The following is a 22613-nucleotide window of genomic DNA, read 5'->3' as shown; positions in this document are numbered from 1 at the left end:
AGACATCACCTGACATAGATGGCATAGACATCACCTGACATATATGGCATAGACATCACCTGACATAGATGGCATAGACATCACCTGACATAGATGGCCTAGACATCACCTGACATAGATGGCATAGACACCACCTGACATAGATGGCATAGACACCACCTGACATAGATGGCACAGACACCACCTGACATAGATGGCACAGACACCACATGACAGACACCACCTGACATAGATGAAACAGACACCACCTGACAGATGGCACAGACACCACCTGACATACATGGCACGGACACCACCTGACATAGATGGCACAGACACCAATTGACATAGATGGCACAGACACCACCTGACTTAGATGGCACAGACACCACCTGACATAGACACCACCTGACATAAATGGCATAGACACCAAGTGACATAAATGGCATAGACACCACCTGACATAGACATCACCTGACATACATGGCATAGACACCAGCTGACATACATGGCATAGACACCACCTGACATAGATGGCACAGACACCACCTGACATAGATGGCATAGACACCACATGACATAAATGGCACAGACACCACCTGACATAAATGGCACAGACACCACCTGACATAGATGGCACAGACACCACCTGACATAGATGGCACAGACACCACCTGACATAGATGGCATAGACACCACTTGACATAAATGGCACAGACACCACCTGACATAGATGGCACAGACACCACCTGACATAGATGGCACAGACACCACCTGACATAGATGGCATAGACACCACCTGACATAGATGGTATAGACACCACCTGACAGAGATGGTGTAGACACCACCTCACATAGATTGGCGTAGAAACAACCTGACATAGACACCACCTGACATAGATGGCACAGACACCACCTGACACAAATGTCACAGACACCACCTGACATAGACCCCACCTGAAATAGATGGCGTAGACACCACCTGACCTAGATGGCATATACACCACATGACATAGATGGCACAGACACCACCTGACAGAGATGAAATAGACACCACCTGACATAGATTGGTGTAGAAACAACCTGACATAGACACCACCTGACATAGATGGCGTAGACATCACCTGACACAAATGGCACAGACACCACCTGACATAGACACCACCTGACATAGATGGCGAAGACACCACCTGACACAAATGGCACAGACACCACCTGTCATAGATTGCATAGAGACGACCTGACATAGATGGCACAGACACCACCTGACTTAGATGGCACAGACACCACCTGACATAGATGGCATAGACACAACCTGATAGAGATGGTGTAGACACAACCTGACATAGACACCACCTGACATAGATGGTGTAGACACAACCTGACGTAGACACAACCTGACATAGATGGCATAGACACCACCTGACATAAATCGCACAGACACCACCTGACATAGATGGCATAGACACCACCTGATAGAGATGGTGTAGACACAACCTGACATAGACACCACCTGACATAGATGGTGTAGACACAACCTGACATAGACACCACCTGACATAGATGGCACAGACACCACCTGACATAGATGGCACAGACACCACCTGACAAATGGCACAGACACCACCTGACATAAATTGCATAGACACTACCTGACATAAGTGGCATAGACACCACCTGACATAGACACCACCTGACATAGATGGCATAGACACCATCTGACATAGACACCACCTGACATAAATGGCATAGACACCACCTGACATAGACACCACCTGATATAGATGGCATATACACCACCTGACATAGATGGCACAGACACCACCTGACATAGATGGCATAGACATCACCTGACATAAATGGCACAGACACCACCTGACATAGATGGCATAGACACCAACTAACATAGATGGCATAGACACCACCTGACATAGATGGCATAGACACCACCTGACATAGATGGCACAGACACCACCTGATATAGATGGCACAGACACCACCTGACATAAATGGCATAGACACCACCTGACATGGATGGCATAGACTCCACCTGACATAGATGGCACAGACACCACCTGACATAGATGGCCTAGACACCACCTGACATACATGGCATAGACACCACCTGACATATATGGCACAGACACCACCTGACATAGATGGCATAGACACCACCTGACATATATGGCACAGACACCACCTGACATAGATGGCATGGAGATGTAGAAGAGTGGAAGGAGGTGATCAGAATAAGAGCGGGCAGACATTCACCTGCGTGATATAATTGTTCTCCAGAAGCTGCATTTTTGGATGAAGTTTCAGATTCATGAATGTATACGAATCCTGAAAGACTTCATCATACAAGCCTTGGAAAATATCTCTCTCTTCGGCAGGAAGTTTCTTTAGCCAAGCCTGTGGAATGAAAGAAGACATAAATCAGTAAGTAATTATTAGTAAAAATTGCAGTCTCCTCTGCATTGCGCCAAACATATATTGCAGGGGACCTGATGAAGGCTGGGTAACTGTACCTGTAATACCGGCCTCCAGGGGAGGACTGAAGAGCTAAGGAGGACAATGCCCACCCGAGACACTGTTCCTGGTGACGCATTCACTATGCTATCCACCTCAAATAGCAGCCTGCAGCATGGAGACATTGGGATACGGTCGCTGTTTGCCAATGTGAGCGTTTTCTCATCATCCAACACGGAATTCAGGTTCTCAATCCATATGGGATCTACAGGACCATCCAGGACAATCCAGACGTTTTCACCTAAGAGTAAGCAATAAGTTTCCAAACAAAAAGATAAAAAGGAAAACATACAAGATTCACAACATCCAAGTTTTTTAGTTAATAAATTCAGCTTTGGGGACATAATTCAGCTTAGAAGATGACTGAGCAGAAGAGAGGTAAGAGTTACAGACAAGAGACGAGCTCACAGACAAATCACTGGCGCTCGTTTGGATTTCTGTCATTGTCAGTGATACATAGAGGATGTAGAAGACAAACACTTCAAAATTTATTATGAAATCCCAATACAAAAAGTACAAAGTTGTAACCGAACATAAACGCATTTAAGAAAAAACAAGTCAATCTTCTTAATCATTCTAGTGTATAAAAGAAGGGAAATGTGCTGATACCTTTTTTTATTTTCAGCGTCTTCCTCCACAAGGCAGAGAATATTCCATCCTTCCAGTCATTGGTTGCTGTGTTCACTTGTCCAAACATCTGAGGGGCCGTAATGGCCTTCGGGTTGATGCGCAGCTCACGATGTGGAAGCCCACCCTCTGTCAGGGCTTTCATGAGCACCGTAATAAGTGAGGACTTTCCAGAACCACTTGGGCCAAGCGTCATTAGGCCGTGACGCGCTTCAGAGGCTTCGAACAGCTGTAAGACAATAAATTACCAGATGCTTGACTCATATGCCTGACGCCATTCTGGTCAGATAATCCCACATATTTCTTGCACACTTTTTTCCGAGGGTATGGCATTGTAGAAGTTCCTGCTGGCACAAGGTGCTGGCAACAGATCTCAATCACCCCACGACATGGAACATACAACAGCCGTAGGCTGACTGCACATCCTAGGGACACCATCAATATAGTGCATGGAATAAAGGCTCATTCTCATCATTAACATGGAGCACTTTGGTAAGGTGTCTGATCAAAGATGGGTGAAGACTTAGAGGGGTCCGATTACCAAAAGGTGAGAACTTCCAAATGCACCGTTGGATTGGATTAGTGGCCACCAATGTGTCACGGCTCAATTCTTTCTCTATTGGACATCAAGAAAAAGCTGGGCACGGCTCTCATCCCTTTAGCAGTTCCAACGACAATGAAAGCAGAGCTGACACACATGCACGGCCCCCAGTCTAATGTAATGAGGCAGTTCAGAGCCCTGTTCTTGGAATTAATGGGAGTCCCAGTGGTTTGACAAACACCGTTCTACAAGTTATCACCCATCCTATGGATAATAATTTCTAATGGAATACCCCTTTAACTCCCCTCCCGACAGTCGGCGGACATGTATGGCACGTGTCCACGGCGTATTAGTATTATACAGCCAGCACCCGATGCTACAGCAGTGACTGGAGCAGGCGCTGATCACTGCTGTTTAACCCTTTGGTGGCAATAAAGTGGCACAAACTGGCGGCGAGCTGTTCGAGATGCCCTTTGCCCCTGCAAATCCATCAAGGGGAAAATATAAATATAGGTTTTGCTCACTCAAATCATACTGACCTTGAGAATAAGGTCTCCAGTAGAGATGAACGAATTTGTTCGGATTCGGTTCCGAATACTATCGGCATCGAATATTGTTTTTGCAGCCGAACATCATTAGAGTCAATGGGAGTAGAAATTACTGAATATGTTCGGAACCGATCATAAGACAAACATTCGGCACGAATATTGCTTGAACGTGGCTCCAATATGTCAAAATCAGATTCGGTCATCTCTAGTCTCCAGGTCATCTTTACTCAGCAATGAACAAAGTAAAACACGATCCAAAAAACAATGGTGGAATTAAGCTTTCTTTAACATTTCACCAGACTTTGAAATATTTTCCCTCTTTTTCAATACATTTTATGGTAAAATGAATGGTGCCATTCAAAACTACTATTTGTCGTGCAAAAAACAAGCCCCTATTCAGCTATGGAGACAGAAAATAAAAAAGTTATGACTCTTGGAAAAAGAAAAACTGGAAGTGCACAAGCAAACATTGAGAGCGGAGGGAAGGAGATAAAAGGGACTGTCCACTCCCTGATAATACAGCTTAATCAATGCAGGACCCAAATTAAAGTAAAATAGCTTCTACTCCCCTCTTGCAGCGGCGCCATTCCAGTAATGTCGGCACCACTGTTCCTGACATTGACATGACATTGGTTTGTGACATGTCGGCTGCAGCCAACAAGTGGCCACTTGCCAGCTGAGGTGCAGCCGATCATTGAGTGCAGCCGACAAGTGACAACAATGTCATGTGACGGCAGGGCACAGCGGCGCCGACACTGCAGGAGCCCGGTAGACACTGCTGTCATTTTAATTTCGGTCCTGGATCGATTAAGCTGGGGCTGTCCGGGAGTAGACAACTCCTTTAAATATCACAACTTGAAATGAAAGCCTTCGGTTCAGTACCTGGATTAGTTTATGGTTCCAGGGCGGGTGATTTATGAGTCCAGATATTGCCACTTGATTTGAAACAGAATTCTGAAGATCGATGCATGAATTGCTGTCTGACTGGAAGCCGGGAAAAAGGTCATTGATCAGACCGTGGAAGAGAGGTTCATCTTCTTTAACCTGGGAGGAAAGTGAAAGGGATTTTACAATAATTCACATTGTAATCCCAATGTCTTGTCCCTGATAAAATAGTACAATAAGCTTATAGTTGCCCCCCACTATAGCAGCGATGCCCCTCTGACTCTGCTCCAGCTCTTTGTCTGCAGGGAACACTACAGCGCACGTCATCGCTGCAGCCAATCACTAGGTTTGGAGATTTCATGCTGACTACGTCGCCATTAGTGCTAAGCCCAGTGATCAAGCCGATAGGGTTAAAAAACAGATATGTGGGAAACCCCATAGATAAATGAAAAAACAGTAAAAACAAAACCTAGCTCCACATCTCTCAATGTAAATGATGTACAGCAATGTGCAAAAGTTTTAGGCAGATGTGGAAACAATGCCGCACAGTAACAAGTGTTCCAAAATAACAGTGCTAAAAAATTTATTTTTATCAGTTAACAAAATATGAAAGATTAACGAGAAATGTAAATCCCATCAGTCGTAATGGCTTGATCCATGTCCCTGGGTGCCTCATATGTTTCCACCATCAATACTGTAGATTTATCCACAGGCTCATCTATTATGACGCTTTGTCCTGGATCCCAGTAACAGTTCCTGACGGTGATCTGCTGTGGGACTCGCTATATAATCTATTCTAGCTTTTCATTTTTCTTCCCATAAGCTCTATTATGACATTTGGTCCCCTGCTGTGCTAGTACACTACCATAGTGGTATATGATACACCTCTGGGGAATTTTCCATCTGATTATCTACAGTATTCTCCAGTATCCCCTTTTTTCTGAAAACTGTTTTGACACTTGTCCATCATTTCTATGACATTGCTTCACCACCTGTACATGGGATCTGTATACTGACTATGGGATAAGAATTTGCATATGTAAATTTGGCTGTTGGCTAATTATGTTTTTCTAATTTAGGCCCCTGTTTTGGACAGAGCTGATGAGTCGGTAAGCCAAACCTCCGACTTTGACATTTCTCTGACTCTGACTCCACAGCCCCAGTCACTGCTGAGCATGGACATAAGGTGCAGCACAGATTCATCACAGCTAAACAGCGAGATCCTGAGATCAGGAACAGAACTGACATTTATTGGACATTTCGGAACTTTCCTAAATTATTCTGAAAATGTTTACAGCACATCCTGCACCCAATGTATCATATATGTTAGGAGTCGCAGTCGGTCCATTTTATACCAACTCCACCAAAATGGACACTGACTCAGACTCCACAGCCCTGGTGGTGGGGTCAACCTCTGTTTTAACACTTGCTTTTAATATATTCTTCATATTCTTATTATGTGTTTACTGTATAATAAAGATTTTTTCAATTTTATGTTGGCTGTTTTACTCCTGGAATTTCTGTAGCATTTTTAGTGTTTTCAGGAGAGCTTCACACAATATGGTCTAATGTAGGTCTCTGTATCTGGTGACCGCCCGTCACCTCCATCATCAGTATCTGGTGACCACCCGTCGCCTCCATCATCAGTATCTGGTGACCACTCTGAGGGGCCGGATTATTACTTCCAGGACTCCTCTTTCTTAATCACAGTGCCTGGATGTTGGGGGTCATTGTCCGGCTGAAGAATATATTTGGAGCTGATCAGAAGCATCCCTGATGATATCACATGGTGGGTAAATATCTGTCGGGATTTCTCAGTATTGACGACACCATTAATCCTGACCAAATCCCAAACTCCATTTGTGAAATACATCCACAGACCAGCTGGAAACTCCACCGTGCGTCACTGCTCCTGCAGACCGTCATCATCCTGCCGCTCTCCAGCCCCCGGGGATAAGCTGCTTCTGTTACAGCTGAATATTTTACCCATCAGTCCAGAGACTGGCTGATGTTTTTTTTTGCCACCTGACTAATCACATAAAGTCTCCGACTTTTTGAAAGTGACAAGTGTACCTAGAAAAAGTGATGGAGCCAACGGGCGGCCACCAACTATCCATGTGATTTATATTTCTTTTTTCTTCACCCCTTTTGCATTTGGTTAATTGCTCACAGTAAACTATTTTTACGTTTCTATTTTTGAAAGCTTCTCGCTTTGCAGCATTTGTTCCACACCTGCCTAAAACTATTGCACAGTAGTGTATTACTGCCTCCGTCTCTCACTGTAAATGGTGCAAATACAGATATTACTGCCTCCTTGTCTTATTTTGTAAATTATTCACTTATGCGGCTTCTTAAACCTGTAAACTATAAGTGTGTCCCCACTACCAGGACAACACTCACCATTTACACATTAATGAAATCACCTTCGCTTCTTTTTCACATTTACACAAGGTGACGGCGGGACACTCACCAACTTGGAAAGGTTCATGTCTCGCAATGCTCTCACCACGATGCTGGATTCACTCTCCTCCCGTCGTGCTCTTTTCTGTGACCCCAGTGTTCTCAAAACCGACAGGATGTTTCTCAATCCAAAGTCATAATGAACCTTAATAATGATATATTTCACTGATTTATAATAAGCCATAAGAATGCATCCACATACATTAAAGTGCACTGACAGCGTTCAACGCCCACAGAAAACAACTGGCAAAAGCGTTTTTACAACAATTTTTTTTTAGCCCCTAACAGTAATTACAGGAACATGCAAGTACAAATCACACACCCCACGGTCATATCTCATTACATAGATTGAGTTGGGAAAACTCCTGAAAATCCACATAAGATGGGAAATCCTGGGCTCAGTGCAGAGAAGCCAAGGTGAATATTTCATCACATACTCATTAAGGAATTCCTTAAAAAAAACGTTGAACCCTTGGGGTTGGGGTAAGGCTTCGTTCTATCACACTGCAGAAAATGTAAAAGAAAAGTCTCCAAATGTATACAGTGACCCTATTATTTAACCTATTAATGAAAAGTTTACAGTATAACAAATCTTGCATCTTGTACACCCCATGGACACATACTGTACAGGCCCAGAAAACTCTTGTTATGACCCTAAGCCCAGGCATACGTTAATGGCCACACACACACACATTATAAATACACTGCTCAAAAAATAAAGGCAACACTTAAACACCACCATGTAACTCCACGTCAATCACTTCTGTGAAGTCATCCCGTCCAGTTATGAAGCAACAGTGATTGTGAATAGATTTCTCCTGCTGTTGTGCAAATGGAACAGACAACAGGAAGAAATGATCAGCAATTAGCGAGACACCCCTATAAAGGAGTGGTTCTGCAGGGGGTGAGCACAGACCATTTCTCTGTTCTCATCCTTTTTGGCTGTTTTGGTCACTTTTGCATTTTGTCATTGCTCTCTCCCCTCGAGATACTGTACAGTAGCATGAGGCGGTGTCTACCACCCACAGAAGTTGCTCAGGTAATGCAGCTCATCCAGGATGACACATCAATGTGAGCTGTGGCAAGAAGGGTACTTGTGTGTCAGCACAGTGTCAGAGCATGTAGTAGACACCAGGAGACAAGACAGTACACCAGGAGACGTGGAGGGGGCCGTAGAAGGGTAACAACCCAGCAGCAGGACCACTGACTTCTACTTTGTGCAAGGAGGAATAGGAGCAGTGCCAGAGCCCTGCAAAATGACCTCCAGCAGGCCACTAACATGCATATGTCTGCTCAAACTGTCAGAAACAGACTCCTTGAGGGTGGTATGAGGACCCGACGTCCACAAGTGGGTGTTGTGCTTATAGCCCAACACCGTGCAGACCGATAGACATTTGCCAGAGAACATCGAGATTGGCAGATATGACACTGGTGCCCTGTGCTCTTCACGGATGATAGCAGTTTCACACTGAACACATGTGACAGACGTGACAGAGTCTGGAGATGCCATGGAGAATGTTTTGCTGCCTGCAACATCCTCCAGCATGACCAGTTTGGCAGTGGGTCAGTAATGGTGTGGGGAGGTATTTCTGTGGATGGCCGCACAGCCCACCATGTGCTAGGCAGAGGTAGCCTGACTGCCATTATATACCGGGATGAGATCCTCAGACCCACTGTGAGACCATATGCAGGTGTACTGGGTTTCTTCTGATACCTAACAAGGCTAACCTCATGTGCCTGAACTGTCAGCAGTTCCTGCATGATGAAGGCATTGATGCTATGGACTGGCCTGCCTGTTCTCCAGACCTGAATCCAATCGAGCACATCTGGGGCATCATGTTTTGTTCCATCCATCACGTTGCACCACAGACTGTCCAGGAGTTGACTGATGCTTTAATCCTGGTCTGGGTGGAGATCTCTCAGGAGAACATTCGCTGCCTCATCAGGACCATGCCCTGGTGTTGCAGGGAAAATCATACAGGCACATGGAGGCCACACACACTACTGATTATCTTGAGGCATTTCCACTGAAGTTGGATCAGCCTGGAATTTGATTTTTAGCATCATTCCAAATCCAGACCTCCATGGGATATTAATGCTGATTTACATTGATCATTTTTATGTTTTATTGTTCTCAACACATTACACTATGTAATGAATAAAGATTTGCAACTGGAATATTTCATTCTGTGATATCTAGGATGTGTGATTGTAGTGTTCCTTTTATTTTTTTGAGCGCAGTGTAATATATACACACACACACACACGCGGTTACCTGTTTCGACAACTGTTCTTCACAGAGATTATATAGGGCATGACATTTCTGAGACAAGGACACATTGTGCAGAAACCCGTAACTGGCGAGCTTTACTCTCAATATCATCTAAAAGAGCAGAACTAAGACTTAGTACATCTATAATATAGAAGAAAATCATCAGAAATGGTAAAGGAGGACTGGTTAACTATAATGGGGACTGATCAAATATAGGAAGGCAGGGGGTCATTAGTGTCATGTCGGACACTGTTCGCACCAGGGTGTCCGGCAGACAGCGGTAATACCCCATCCTACCACTTGGTTCTCAGCGGCGCTGGTTGGTCTTCTGATCCGGCTTGGATTGGGTTAACCAGGTTGTCATTCTGGCTGAGGGCTTAGCACGCCCTCTGTCTTTAAATTGTCCTGCGTGACTATGGGCGTCGCCGACTATAGCTCTTGCCTTGTGCTAAGCGATACCGGTCTGGAGTGGTGGTCTAAGGAGCATACGGTTTCTGGTGTAGCATATTCCATTGTTGCCATTTTGCCTGCCTGTGTTGTATTTTTTGGTTGCCCTTGCACATTATTGTATTCTCCTGTGTGTACACGGTGTGGTGCGTTTCCTTTATCCCTGTCCATACTTATTTGTGGGGTCTGGTGTTTGGTCTCCTCACTGGGTGGAGGGTGGTGGGTTCAGCTTAGGGCTGGACAGGAGACAAGGACAGGGTGGAGGCCCAGGCAGGCACACCTTCAGTGTAAACCCTGGGTTGAGGGACAGACAGGGTTTCCCCTAGTCTGAGGGACACCGCAGGGGCCCCGGGGTTTCAGCCTAAAGTTACCTAGGCTTCCCATGACAATTAGCTAATAGTATTCCATTCAATAGATCGGAAGGTGGAAGGTTTCCTGGATAATCAAGTGATATAGGAACCCATCAGCTTGTGTTTCGCCCCAATAGTTCCCCCTTTTCCTGTAGGATTTCTGTTACTTTAGTGTTGTAGGTAAACGACATCAGGTCTGTAATGTCCGCTCTCAGAAGCAGAAGCTGATATTTGTGTTTGCTGTGTCCCCAATGACATGAACGAGAAGGAGTCATTACAATATTCTGCACAAACATCACCTGTCTGTCAGGTACCATCATAGAAACTGTTCTAAACTGTATCTTCAGGTTCTCAGGGAGCTCCTGTCGGTCGCCATATCCTGGGTTCTAGGGGACACAAACATGCAGTTTGGTGGCGTTCCCAATCATTGGATAGTTCAGAAAATGAGAAAAGTGAAAAAAAAATTACCATGGTCAAAAATAATCCACATTCTGGATTTAGGTTGACAATGTCCCCATCACTGAAAATAAACTGCTTTCTTAATTCTTTTCGTGCAGTGAGGACAATACTGATTTGATGCGCAGCCACTGATTGCACCTGGAAATCGATACGGGTGAATTCATCAAAACAGCCCCAGGACCCTGACTGAGCGAGGCCTGAAAAGGAGAAAAGCGGAAAATATCTGCAACTGGTGAATGTGAATCACATGTGAAAAAGCAATAATGCAAATATTTAAATAAAATAGCAATTATTCAAATGAAATTGGTGCAGAAACTGGATGTAGGGAATGTCTCAATTTTTTGTTTTCTTTCCACTCTCTGCATCAATTTTGGAAAACTTTTAAGACTCTTGATTTTACAGCATTTAAAAGACCAAAATACAACTTAGAAGTTTTGCATTGAAGATCCCAGAACACATAAATTATACTAAAACAATGACAAAGGCCCCTGATGTGAAGCATCAACTACTTGAAATGCTGTAGAATTTTTGCGCAACTCAAACTTGTGCAGAGATTTAGCAACTTTTGTAATTTTTTGTTATATCCGGCCAGCTTCGCCTGGGTGGGAGGAGATGCATCAAGCACGCTTGACAAATGTGGTGTAAATTATGACATGGATGCGCCCCAGCCTCTGTGTAGTGTTACGTTTCCTGCGGTGGTGCATGGTAGTTGAATAATTAAGGGGAGCATCTTACTCCAGCACTTATTTTGCTATGGCTGGCGTACAAAACCCCAGCCATAGTAAAAAAAAAAAAATAAAAAAAAAAATAAAGAGAGAGTAGACTAGGGAAGCTTTATATGCATTTTTTCCAAGTCAGGAATCCAAATCTGAACGGAAGAAGTGCGAACAACTTCTCTTACCTTTAAATATTCTTCCTAGCCCCCTAAAGTCCATCTGATCAGAACAGTTGAACACCAACACGTATTTCCCCAAAGCTTTTCCCATGTCCTTCACAGTTTCCGTCTTCCCAGTTCCAGCCGGACCAACCACAGATCCTCCCATGTTCATTGCGATAGCATGAGCCAGCGCGATGTAACACCTGCAAAGGGCGGAAGAAGGTGAAAGTCTGGGAAACTAATTATCTTCTATCAGCTTTACAGACCGTGTGCAGTGACCACTCACATAAACACGTGCAGACTCCAGAAATCTCTACAAACGCGCTCTTTAAAAGGCCGGGATCACACATGCGAGAAATAAGGCTGAGTCTCGCATGTTAATACACGGCCCTGCCGCTGGCACTCAGCACCGGAGCGTGCGTCTCCATGTATTGCTATGCGGCCGCATGCTCCGATCCAAGTGCCGGGGACAGTGTCAGGTATTAACATGCGAGTCTCGGCCGTATTCCTCGCATGTGTGATCCCGGCCTAATAGGCACAGGCCCGAAGTCCCGAAATACAGACAATTCACACACGAGCAAGAATCCGATGAGGAATCCTTAACCTCTTTTAGGACCAGGCGATTTTTCATTTTCCTACCATCCTTCTAAGGCCTCTGTCACACATCAGTTTTTTGCCATCAGTCACAATCCGTCGTTTTTGGAAAAAAACGGATCCAATGACTGATGCTGCTGGATCCGTTTTTTTCTCATAGACTTGTATTAGCGACGGATTGCCGCACATTTCATCCGTCAATCAACGGATCAGTCGGAAATTCTTTGTCCGTCAGCCAGAGACAACGGACATAGCAACGCTTTTGGTCTACGTCGAAAAGTCGGACAGCGACAGATCCAGCGCCATCCGTCGTTGGCTATAATGGAAGCCTATGGGCGCAGGATCCGTCGCTGTCCGTCAAAAGACGGAAACCGGCGACGGATTCCGTTTTTAAAATGGAGCATGTCCGGAATAATTCCTATTCCTTTAATTTAACCCCTACAGCTGTGTTTTCCATTCAGGCACATATAAAAATCCTCTCTCTCTCGGGAAAAATTTACCTCAAGCTACAGCTGCTGCGACGGATTCGTCAAAAAAACTGATCCGTTGAATCAGTTTTTCACAATATGCCCAGGATACGTTTTTTCAAACTTTGACAGATTGTGACTGATTGGAAAAAATGATGTGTGAAAGAGGCCTAAGAGTCATAGTTTTTTTCTTTTATTCTGCTAACACAGCTGTACGAGGGTTTGTTTTTTTGTCGGCAGTGTTGTAGTTTTGAATGTCGACGCTCTCCCGGATAATGTAGTCAAAAACAAGAAAAAAAATCCAGGTGTGGTGAAATGTGGTGAAATGGAGAAAAGTATAAGTATGCAATTCACTGTTTTGTACAATTATGCCAATATCAAAAACTCATCTTAAAAGATTTTTGGCATAAATAAGGACATTTCCAAAATAAAATGTTGGTTTTCGTCTGAGCCCCATAACGAATTCTTTATTCTTTATTCTTCTTGCAATAGGCCAGAGTGAGGGCTTGTTTTTTCAGTGTCAGCTGATTTTATTAATACCATTTTGGGGTACTAACAATATTTTGGTCACTTTTTACAGCATGTTTTAGGGGAAGTACACAGATGGAAAACATAATTTCATTCTTTTCAATTTGGCAATCATCGTATGAGATAAATACTTGCATATTTTATTAGTTTGGATAATTACCTTTGCATCGAGACCAAGTACAGTATGTTACATTTTTTTACGTTTTGCTATTTACTTTTAGGAGAAAAAGGGGTGAATACTAATTTAGACATCTGAATTATTATGCAGAAGAGGGGTCTCAATCCCCGGACACACACCATCACAAGGGCTGATGATTTGCCATGGCATCCGTGGCCTTGTACAAGTGATCAGTTTCACGTTTCCTAAGCATAGAAGATAGCATAAAAATGTAGAAAACAATGTAAAAGAGCACTTGGGATCTGAAATGATTCTTTTTTACATTCAGTAACTAAAAAAAAATAATAATACTTGGCATTGCCATGTCTGTAAAAAAAAGTCCATTCTATGAACATATAAAACTATTTATCTGGAGCCCTGCATCCCCGGCAGCTGCTGCCTCTGCTCCTGCATGTCAGTTTATCATGGGAATCCGGGGCACACCTCAAATGAGGCACATCTAGGCCTTCTGACTGTCCTAGGTGGGTACACTAACTCACTGTTGTGCTCGGGTACAAGTTTGTCTACAAACTAATCAAGCTCTAACTTTCCACTGGGCTCTGCTACATCTATGTATCTCTTGACAAAACCAAGTCTGTCCTACCACTGGTATTCAATCTTAAGTGTGCCTCAAGACAAACTTAGCTCTGTTAGAACCACTTGGACCTGCTGTTCCAAGGTGCATCCTACATACTCCGCTCTTACAATAAATGTTCTAGGTGCCGTTCAGCATAACCAACTCTAACGTTCCAACATACCCAGCTCTTCTGCTCCAGGAGCCACCCAACATACCCAGCACTGCTGCTCCAGGAGCCACCCAACATACCCAGCTCTGCTGCTCCAGGAGCCACCCAACATACACAGCTTTGCTGCTCCCGGAGCCGACCAACATATCTAGCTCCGCTGCTCCAGGTACCGACCATCATATCTAGCTCTGCTGCTCTAGGTGCCGACCAACATATCCAGCTCTGCTGCTCCAGGAGCCAACCATCATATCTAGCTCTGCTGCTCTAGGTGCCGACCAACATATCCAGCTCTGCTGCTCCAGGACCGACCAACATATCTAGCTCTGCTGCTCCAGGTACCGACCATCATATCTAGCTCTGCTGCTCCAGGAGCCAACCATCATATCTAGCTCTGCTGCTCCAGGAGCCGACCAACATATCCAGCTCTGCTGCTCCAGGAGCCAACCATCATATCCAGCTCTGCTGCTCCTGGAGCCAACCATCATATCTAGCTCTGCTGCTCCCAGAGCCGACCAACATATCTAGCTCCACTGCTCCAGGTACCGACCATCATATCTAGCTCTGCTGCTCCAGGTGCCGGCCAACATATCCAGCTCTGCTGCTCCAGGAGCCAACCATCATATCTAGCTCTGCTGCTCTAGGTGCCGACCAACATATCCAGCTCTGCTGCTGCAGGAGCCAACCATCATATCTAGCTCTGCTGCTCCAGGAGCCGACCAACATATCCAGCTCTGCTGCTCCAGGAGCCAACCATCATATCTAGCTCTGGTGCTCCAGGAGCCGACCAACATATCCAGCTCTGCTGCTGCAGGAGCCAACCATCATATCTAGCTCTGCTGCTCCAGGAGCCGACCAACATATCCAGCTCTGCTGCTCCAGGAGCCAACCATCATATCTAGCTTTGCTGCTCCAAGAGCCGACCAACATATCCAGCTCTGCTGCTCCAGGAGCCAACCATCATATCTAGCTCTGGTGCTCCAGGAGCCGACCAACATATCCAGCTCTGCTGCTCCAGGAGCCAACCATCATATCTAGCTTTGCTGCTCCAAGAGCCAACCAACATATCCAGCTCTGCTGCTCCAGGAGCCAACCATCATATCTAGCTCTGGTGCTCCAGGAGCCGACCAACATATCCAGCTCTGCTGCTCCAGGAGCCAACCATCAAATCCAGCTCATCTGAACTTCGCTGCACTAACCCCTATGGTCCATGCTGCACATCCTGACTTATATTTTTGTGTTATTTTTTTTTAAAGCCATTAAATCTAAAAAGAAATCTTCACACATTTAGTATTGCCAAAATCTTTTTATATAGCGAAAGCTTTAAAAACACAATGAGAGCATCAAGAACTGAATGGAGTTTTTATCAGTTCCATCCCATATATAACTTTTGTGGTAACTTAAATAGTAGCAATCAAAATGACAACTCTTCCAGCTTTGTTGAGAGAAAAATAAAAAGTTGTGTCTTGAAAACAGTGGATGAAATTTAGAAAATGGCCATGACGGGAAAGGGTTAAATGCACATATTTGGGGTAAAACGCATTCTTGCAAAGGATTTTAGCTGTGTAGCGTTTTTTACATCATCCATCTGGTGGTCTGTTAGTGAGCTCCTAGTAACTCTCTTCTCTTCACCATCTGTTTTGTGGAGATGCAGCAGCGAGGTGCAGTCAGAGTAGTGTTCAACAAATTGTAATGAAAATGATGACAAGTACAAAGATAGACTGCAAAGAGTGAATGCATTCATAGATACTGACATACTGACACTACATACCACATCACTATATGGCCCTGTACACACCTGACATTCTGACACTACATACCACATCACTATATGGCCCTGTACACACCTGACATTCTGACACTACATACCACATCACTGTATGGCCCTGTATACACCTGACATACTGACACTACATACCACATTACTATATGGTCCTGTATACACCTGACATTCTGACACTACATACCACATCACTATATGGCCCTGTATACACCTGACATTCTGACACTACATACCACATCACTATATGGCCCTGTATACACCTGGCATACTGACACTACATACCACATCACTATATAGCCTTGTATACACCTGACATACTGACACTACATACCACATCACTATATAGCCCTGTACACACCTGACATTCTGACACTACATACCACATCACTATATGGCCCTGTATACACCTGACATTCTGACACTACATACCACATCACTATATGGCCCTGTGTACACCTGATATACTGACACTACATACCACATCACTATATAGCCCTGTACACACCTGACATTCTGACACTACATACCACATCACTATATGGCCCTGTATACACCTAACATTCTGACACTACATACCACATCACTATATGTCCCTGTATACACCTGACATTCTGACACTACATACCACATCACTATATGGCCCTGTATACACCTGACATTCTGACACTACATACCACATCACTATATGGCCCTGTATACACCTGACATACTGACACTACATACCACATCACTATATTATTATTATTATTATTATTTATTATTATAGCACCATTTATTCCATGGCGCTTTACATGTGAGGAGGGGTATACATAAAAACAAGTACAATAATCTTAAACAATACAAGTCATAACTGGTACAGGAGGAGAGAGGACCCTGCCCGCGAGGGCTCACAATCTTCAAGGGATGGGTGATAATACAGTAGGCGAGGGTAGAGCTGGTCGTGCAGCGGTTTGGTCGATCGGTGGTTACTGCAGGTTATAGGCTTGTCGGAAGAGGTGGGTCTTCAGGCTCTTTTTGAAGGTTTCGATGGTAGGTGAGAGTCTGATATGTTGTGGTAGAGAGTTCCAGAGTAGGGGTGATGCGCGAGAGAAATCTTGTATGCGATTGTGGAAAGAGGAGATAAGAGGGGAGTAAAGAAGGAGATCTTGTGAGGATCGGAGGTTGCGTGCAGGAAAGTACCGGGAGACGAGGTCACAGATGTATGGAGGAGACAGGTTGTGGATTGCTTTGTATGTCATGGTTAGGGTTTTGTAATGGAGTCTCTGGGCAATTGGGAGCCAGTGAAGGGATTGACAGAGGGGAGAAGCTGGGGAATAGCGGGGGGACAGGTGGATTAGTCGGGCAGCAGAGTTTAGAATAGATTGGAGGGGTGCGAGAGTGTTTGAGGGGAGGCCACAGAGCATGAGGTTGCAGTAGTCAAGGCGAGAGATGATGAGGGCATGGACTAGGGTTTTTGCAGATTCTTGGGTGAGGAATGAACGGATTCGTGAAATATTTTTGAGTTGAAGTCGGCAGGAAGTGGCCCTCTATATGGCCCTCTATACACCTGACATATGGGCAGCACGGTGGCTCAGTGGTTAGCCTTGTTGCTTTGCATCGCTGGGGTCCTGGGTTCAAGTCCCACCAAGGACAACATCAGCAAGGAGTATATGTTCTCATGTTTTTTTTTGAAAAACCAGGGGAAGAGTCTTGAGGAGATCATTTGCATATTCCCAGTGCCTTCTGGGATAAGTGAAGAGTCTCCGCGAGCTCAACGATCACTGGGTTTTGGCTGTTGCAGCTGAAAAGAGGAAAACGGAAAACCAGGGGAAGAGTCTTGAGGAGATCATTTGCATATTCCCAGTGCCTTCTGGGATAAGTGAAGAGACTCCGCGAGCTCAACGATCACTGGGTTTTGGCTGTTGCAGCTGAAAAGAGGAAATCGGAATTTTGGCTCATCTTTCATCGTTTTTAAGAAATCTCAATATGGAAGAGGCGAGGAGCCATTTGGTGAGCTGCATTTCTTGCTACATGTTCACAGACTTACCAGTGGAAAAGCCAAACTTCACATGCCACAAATGCAAGCTTGTGTCCCTGTTGGAGGAAAAGTTGCAAAATCTCGAAGAGAGGTTAGCTACGTTGAAGATCATTAAGGAAGGTGAAGAGTTCTTAGACAGAGCAGAATTATCTCTTCATGTTACAGAAAGAGAAGAAATTCGAAGTGCACCTGAAGAAACAGAGGAATGGAGACATGTGACCCAGAGAAGCAGGAGGATCAGGAGGCAGTCAGCACCCATACTGCTCAGGAACCAGTACCAGGCTCTCACGCAGGAAAACGATGAAGAAATACATCAGGATAAGACTTTGCCAACAAACAGCAACCTTGTACGCCTTCAGAGTCCTCCTGGATGGAGAAAGAAAAATGTTGTGAAGAAGAAACGGAGAGTGGTGGTCATGGGGGATTCCCTGTTGAGAGGAACAGAGGCCGCTATCTGCAGACCGGATATAACTTCAAGAGAAATGTGCTGTCTTCCAGGTGCAAAAATTAAAGATGTGTCTGACAGGATATCAGGACTCTTCAGACCTACAGATGACTACCCATTCCTGCTACTACATGTGGGGACAAATGACACCGCAAGAAACGACCTGGAAACCATCTGCAGAGACTTTGAAGACTTAGGCAAGAAAGTGAAAGAACTGGGAGCGCAGGTGGTCTTCTCTTCCATCCTCCCAGTGGATGGCCATGGAACAAGGAAGTGGAATAAGATTCTGCAGGTGAACAACTGGCTACGTCGATGGTGCCGTCAGCAACGATTTGGATTTCTGGATCACGGAGTGAATTACCTTTACGATGGACTACTTGCTAGAGATGGGGTGCACCTTACGAAGACTGGAAAGCATGTATTTGGAAGTCGCCTTGCTACACTTGTAAGGAGAGCTTTAAACTAGAACAACATGGGAAGGGAAGCAAAAGACCAGAAAAAGCCATACACCTGACAAATGCTATTGAGAACTCTGCTATTAGAAGTGGAAAGGAAGAACAAAGACAAAAGAATCTAATTAATAAAAATATTGGAGAAAGAGAAACCAATCACAAACTAAAATGTTTCTATACTAATGCACAAAGCATGGGCAACAAAGAAGGAGAATTCGAACTACTAACACAGGAAAAGAAATATGATGTCATTGGAATCACTGAGACTTGGTGGGACAATACACATGATTGGAATACAAGGCTAGAAGGATACAACTTATTTGCAAGAAACAGACTTGATAAACGAGGGGGAGGTGTCGCATTGTATGTTAGAAACGCGTATATCTGCACAGAGATCCAAGCTTCAGAGACTGGGAGTTTTGTGGAAACTGTTTGTGTAAGAATACAAGGACAGAACAATGGAAAGGACACCATTGTAGGCATTTACTACAGGCCGCCTGTGCAAGCTGAAGATATGGATGAACTCTTTATGCATCAAATGGCCACGCTCTCCAAAAAATATGACATAGTTGTCATGGGAGATTTCAACTATCCAGACATTTGTTGGGAATCTCTCTGAGGCAAAACTGACAGGTCAAGGAAATTCTTATCCTCTCTTGCTGACAGCTTTATCTTCCAAAAGGTAAGGGAGAAAACAAGGGGAACTGCTACCTTGGATCTAATCCTTATAAACAGGGAGGAAATGGTTGAGGAGGTAAAAGTGGCTGGGACCCTAGGAGGTAGCGAGCATGCTATTTTAGAATTTTGGATAACTAGAGGAGGAAGACCTGTAAAGACTCAGACGTCAAGGTTAGATTTCAGAAAGTCAGATTTTAAGGGATTCAGAAAGAGAATTGGAGGGATCCAATGGCTGGATATCCTTAAAGACAAAAATGTCCAGGAAGGATGGGAAATCTTGAAAAATGAAATTCTCAAAGCACAATTGTTAACAATTCCGAAAAGAGGGAAGAATAGGAAGCATTTAAGGAAGCCAGGATGGATGAACACAGAACTTAAGCACATGTTAAAAAGGAAGAAAAAAATGTTTATAAAACCGGAAAGAGGGAGGCATATCTAAAGAAGAATACACAGGATGAAAATGATGAAATGGTAAGACAGGATGTTGAGAAGGCCGAACTTTTAAATTCCTATTTTGCATCTGTTTTCTCTCAGAAAGGAAATGTAACATCAACTGTTCTTCACTGTCCTATTAAGGGAATAGAAGAATCCAGGATATCTATAAACAGAAAGATAGTGAGGAAACACTTAGCTAACCTAAATGAATTCAAGTCTCCAGGTCCAGATGAATTACACCCCAGAGTACTGAAGGAGATAGCAGAAGAAATTTTTGAACCCCTCTCCATAATCTTTGAAAATTCTTGGAGGACAGGAGAAGTCCCAGAAGACGGGAGAAGAGCAAATGTTGTTCCTATCTTCAAAAAAGGGAAGAAGGTGGACCCAGGCAACTATAGGCCGGTGAGTCTGACTTCTATACCAGGAAAAATCTTTGAACAAATTATTAAACAACATGTATGTCAGTACCTGGATAAGAATGAAGTGATTAAACAGAGTCAGCATGGGTTTGTAACTAATAAGTCATGTCAGACTAACTTAATTTCCTTCTATGATGGAATCACTGATTGGGTGGATCAAGGAAATGCTGTAGATATAGTATATCTTGACTTCAGCAAAGCATTTGACAAAGTATCTCATAAAATCCTTATTGAAAAAATGACTAAGTATGGAATGGACAAGGCAACTGTTAGGTGGATTCATAACTGGCTTAGTGATCGGACCCAAAGAGTGGTCGTAAATGGCTGCACATCCAGTTGGAAGAATGTCTCAAGTGGGGTACCACTGGGCTCTGTCCTGGGCCCTGTATTGTTCAACATCTTTATCAATGATTTAGATGAAGAAATTGAGGGTAAACTGATTAAATTTGCTGATGACAGAAAGCTAGGAGGGATAGCTAATACTAGAGAAGAGAGAGAGAGGATTCAAAAAGATATAAATAAACTGAAGAAGTGGGCAGCAACTAACAGAATGGTTTTTAACAGGGAAAAATGCAAAGTACATCTGGGCAATAAAAATGAAAAAAGCATATACAGAATGGGAGGAATAGGGCTAAGCAACAGCATATGTGAAAAAGACTTGGGTATACTAATAGATCACAGACAGAATATGAGTCAACAGTGTGATGCAGCAGCAAAAAAGGCAAATGCAATTCTAGGATGTATTAACAGAAGCATACAGTCTAGATCACGTGAAGTCATTATTTCCCTCTACTCCTCTTTGGTCAGACCTCATCTGGAATATTGTGTCCAGTTTTGGGCACCACATTTTAAAAAAGACATCAACAAACTGGAGCAAGTTCAGAAAAGAGCGACCAGAATGGTGACCGGTCTGCAAACCCTGTCTTATGAGGAAAGGTTGTAGGATTTGGGAATGTTTAGTTTGCAAAAGAGAAGACTGAGAGGAGACTTAATAGCTGTCTACAAATATCTAAAGGGCTGTCACATTGTAGAAGGATCAACTTTATTCTCATTTGCACAATGAAAGACTAGAAGCAATGGGATGAAACTGAATGGGAGGAGACACAGATTAGATATTAGAAAAAACTTTTTGACAGTTAGAGTGATCAATGAGTGGAACAAGCTGCCACGAGAAGTGGCGAGTTCTCCTTCAATGGAAGTTTTCAAACAGAGGCTGGACAGACATCTGACTGGGATGATTTAGCGAATCCTGCTTTGAGCAGGGGGTTGGACCAGATGGCCCAGGAGGTCCCTTCCAACTCTACCATTTTATGATTCTATGACATTCTGACACTACATACCACATCACTATATGGCCCTGTATACACCTGACATACTGACACTACATACCACGTCACTATATGGCCCTGTATACACCTGACATACTGACACTACATACCACGTCACTATATGGCCCTGTATACACCTGACATACTGACACTACATACCACATCACTATATGGCCCTGTATACACTGACATACTGACATACTGACATTACATACCTCATCACTATATGGCCCTGTATACACCAGACATACTGACACTACATAACACATCACTATATGGCCCTGTATACACCTGGCATACAGACACTACATACCAAATCACTATATGGCCCTGTATACACCTGACATACTGACACTACATACCACATCACTATATGGTCCTGTATACACCTGATATACTGACACAAGATTCAAGATTCAAAGAAGCTTTATTGGCAGGACTAAATACACATTAGTTTTGCCAAAGCAAGTGTACAGAAGGGAATAGGGATAGGGACTGTAGGAAAGGTGGATGGGGCAGATCCAAGATGGGGCTATAGAAGTCCTTGGCATAGGGAAGGTGGATGGGGGCATGGGGGCAGATCCAGGATGAGG

General features: G+C 44.0%; 1 protein-coding gene across 1 annotated transcript in view; it reads right to left on the bottom strand.

Annotated features, from left to right (window-relative positions):
- DNAH8 (dynein axonemal heavy chain 8) overlaps positions 1 to 22613 on the bottom strand; it is a 418964-nt gene that overhangs the window by 164209 nt on the left and 232142 nt on the right. The window contains exons 44-52 of the mRNA XM_073556422.1: positions 11999 to 12177; positions 11107 to 11294; positions 10938 to 11024; positions 9845 to 9952; positions 7580 to 7714; positions 5107 to 5268; positions 3118 to 3364; positions 2508 to 2749; positions 2251 to 2391 (exon numbers count right to left, since the gene is read on the bottom strand). Of these exons, the coding sequence (XP_073412523.1) occupies positions 2251 to 2391; positions 2508 to 2749; positions 3118 to 3364; positions 5107 to 5268; positions 7580 to 7714; positions 9845 to 9952; positions 10938 to 11024; positions 11107 to 11294; positions 11999 to 12177 (1489 nt within the window). The remainder of the gene's footprint in view (positions 1 to 2250; positions 2392 to 2507; positions 2750 to 3117; positions 3365 to 5106; positions 5269 to 7579; positions 7715 to 9844; positions 9953 to 10937; positions 11025 to 11106; positions 11295 to 11998; positions 12178 to 22613) is intronic.

This window comes from Dendrobates tinctorius, unplaced genomic scaffold (assembly GCF_039654945.1).
Source record: "Dendrobates tinctorius isolate UK_male_01 unplaced genomic scaffold, ASM3965494v1 ptg000232l, whole genome shotgun sequence".
NCBI lineage: Eukaryota > Metazoa > Chordata > Amphibia > Anura > Dendrobatidae > Dendrobates > Dendrobates tinctorius.
Note: the sequence above shows the minus strand (reverse complement) of the source record. Positions and strands in the feature narration are given on the sequence as shown.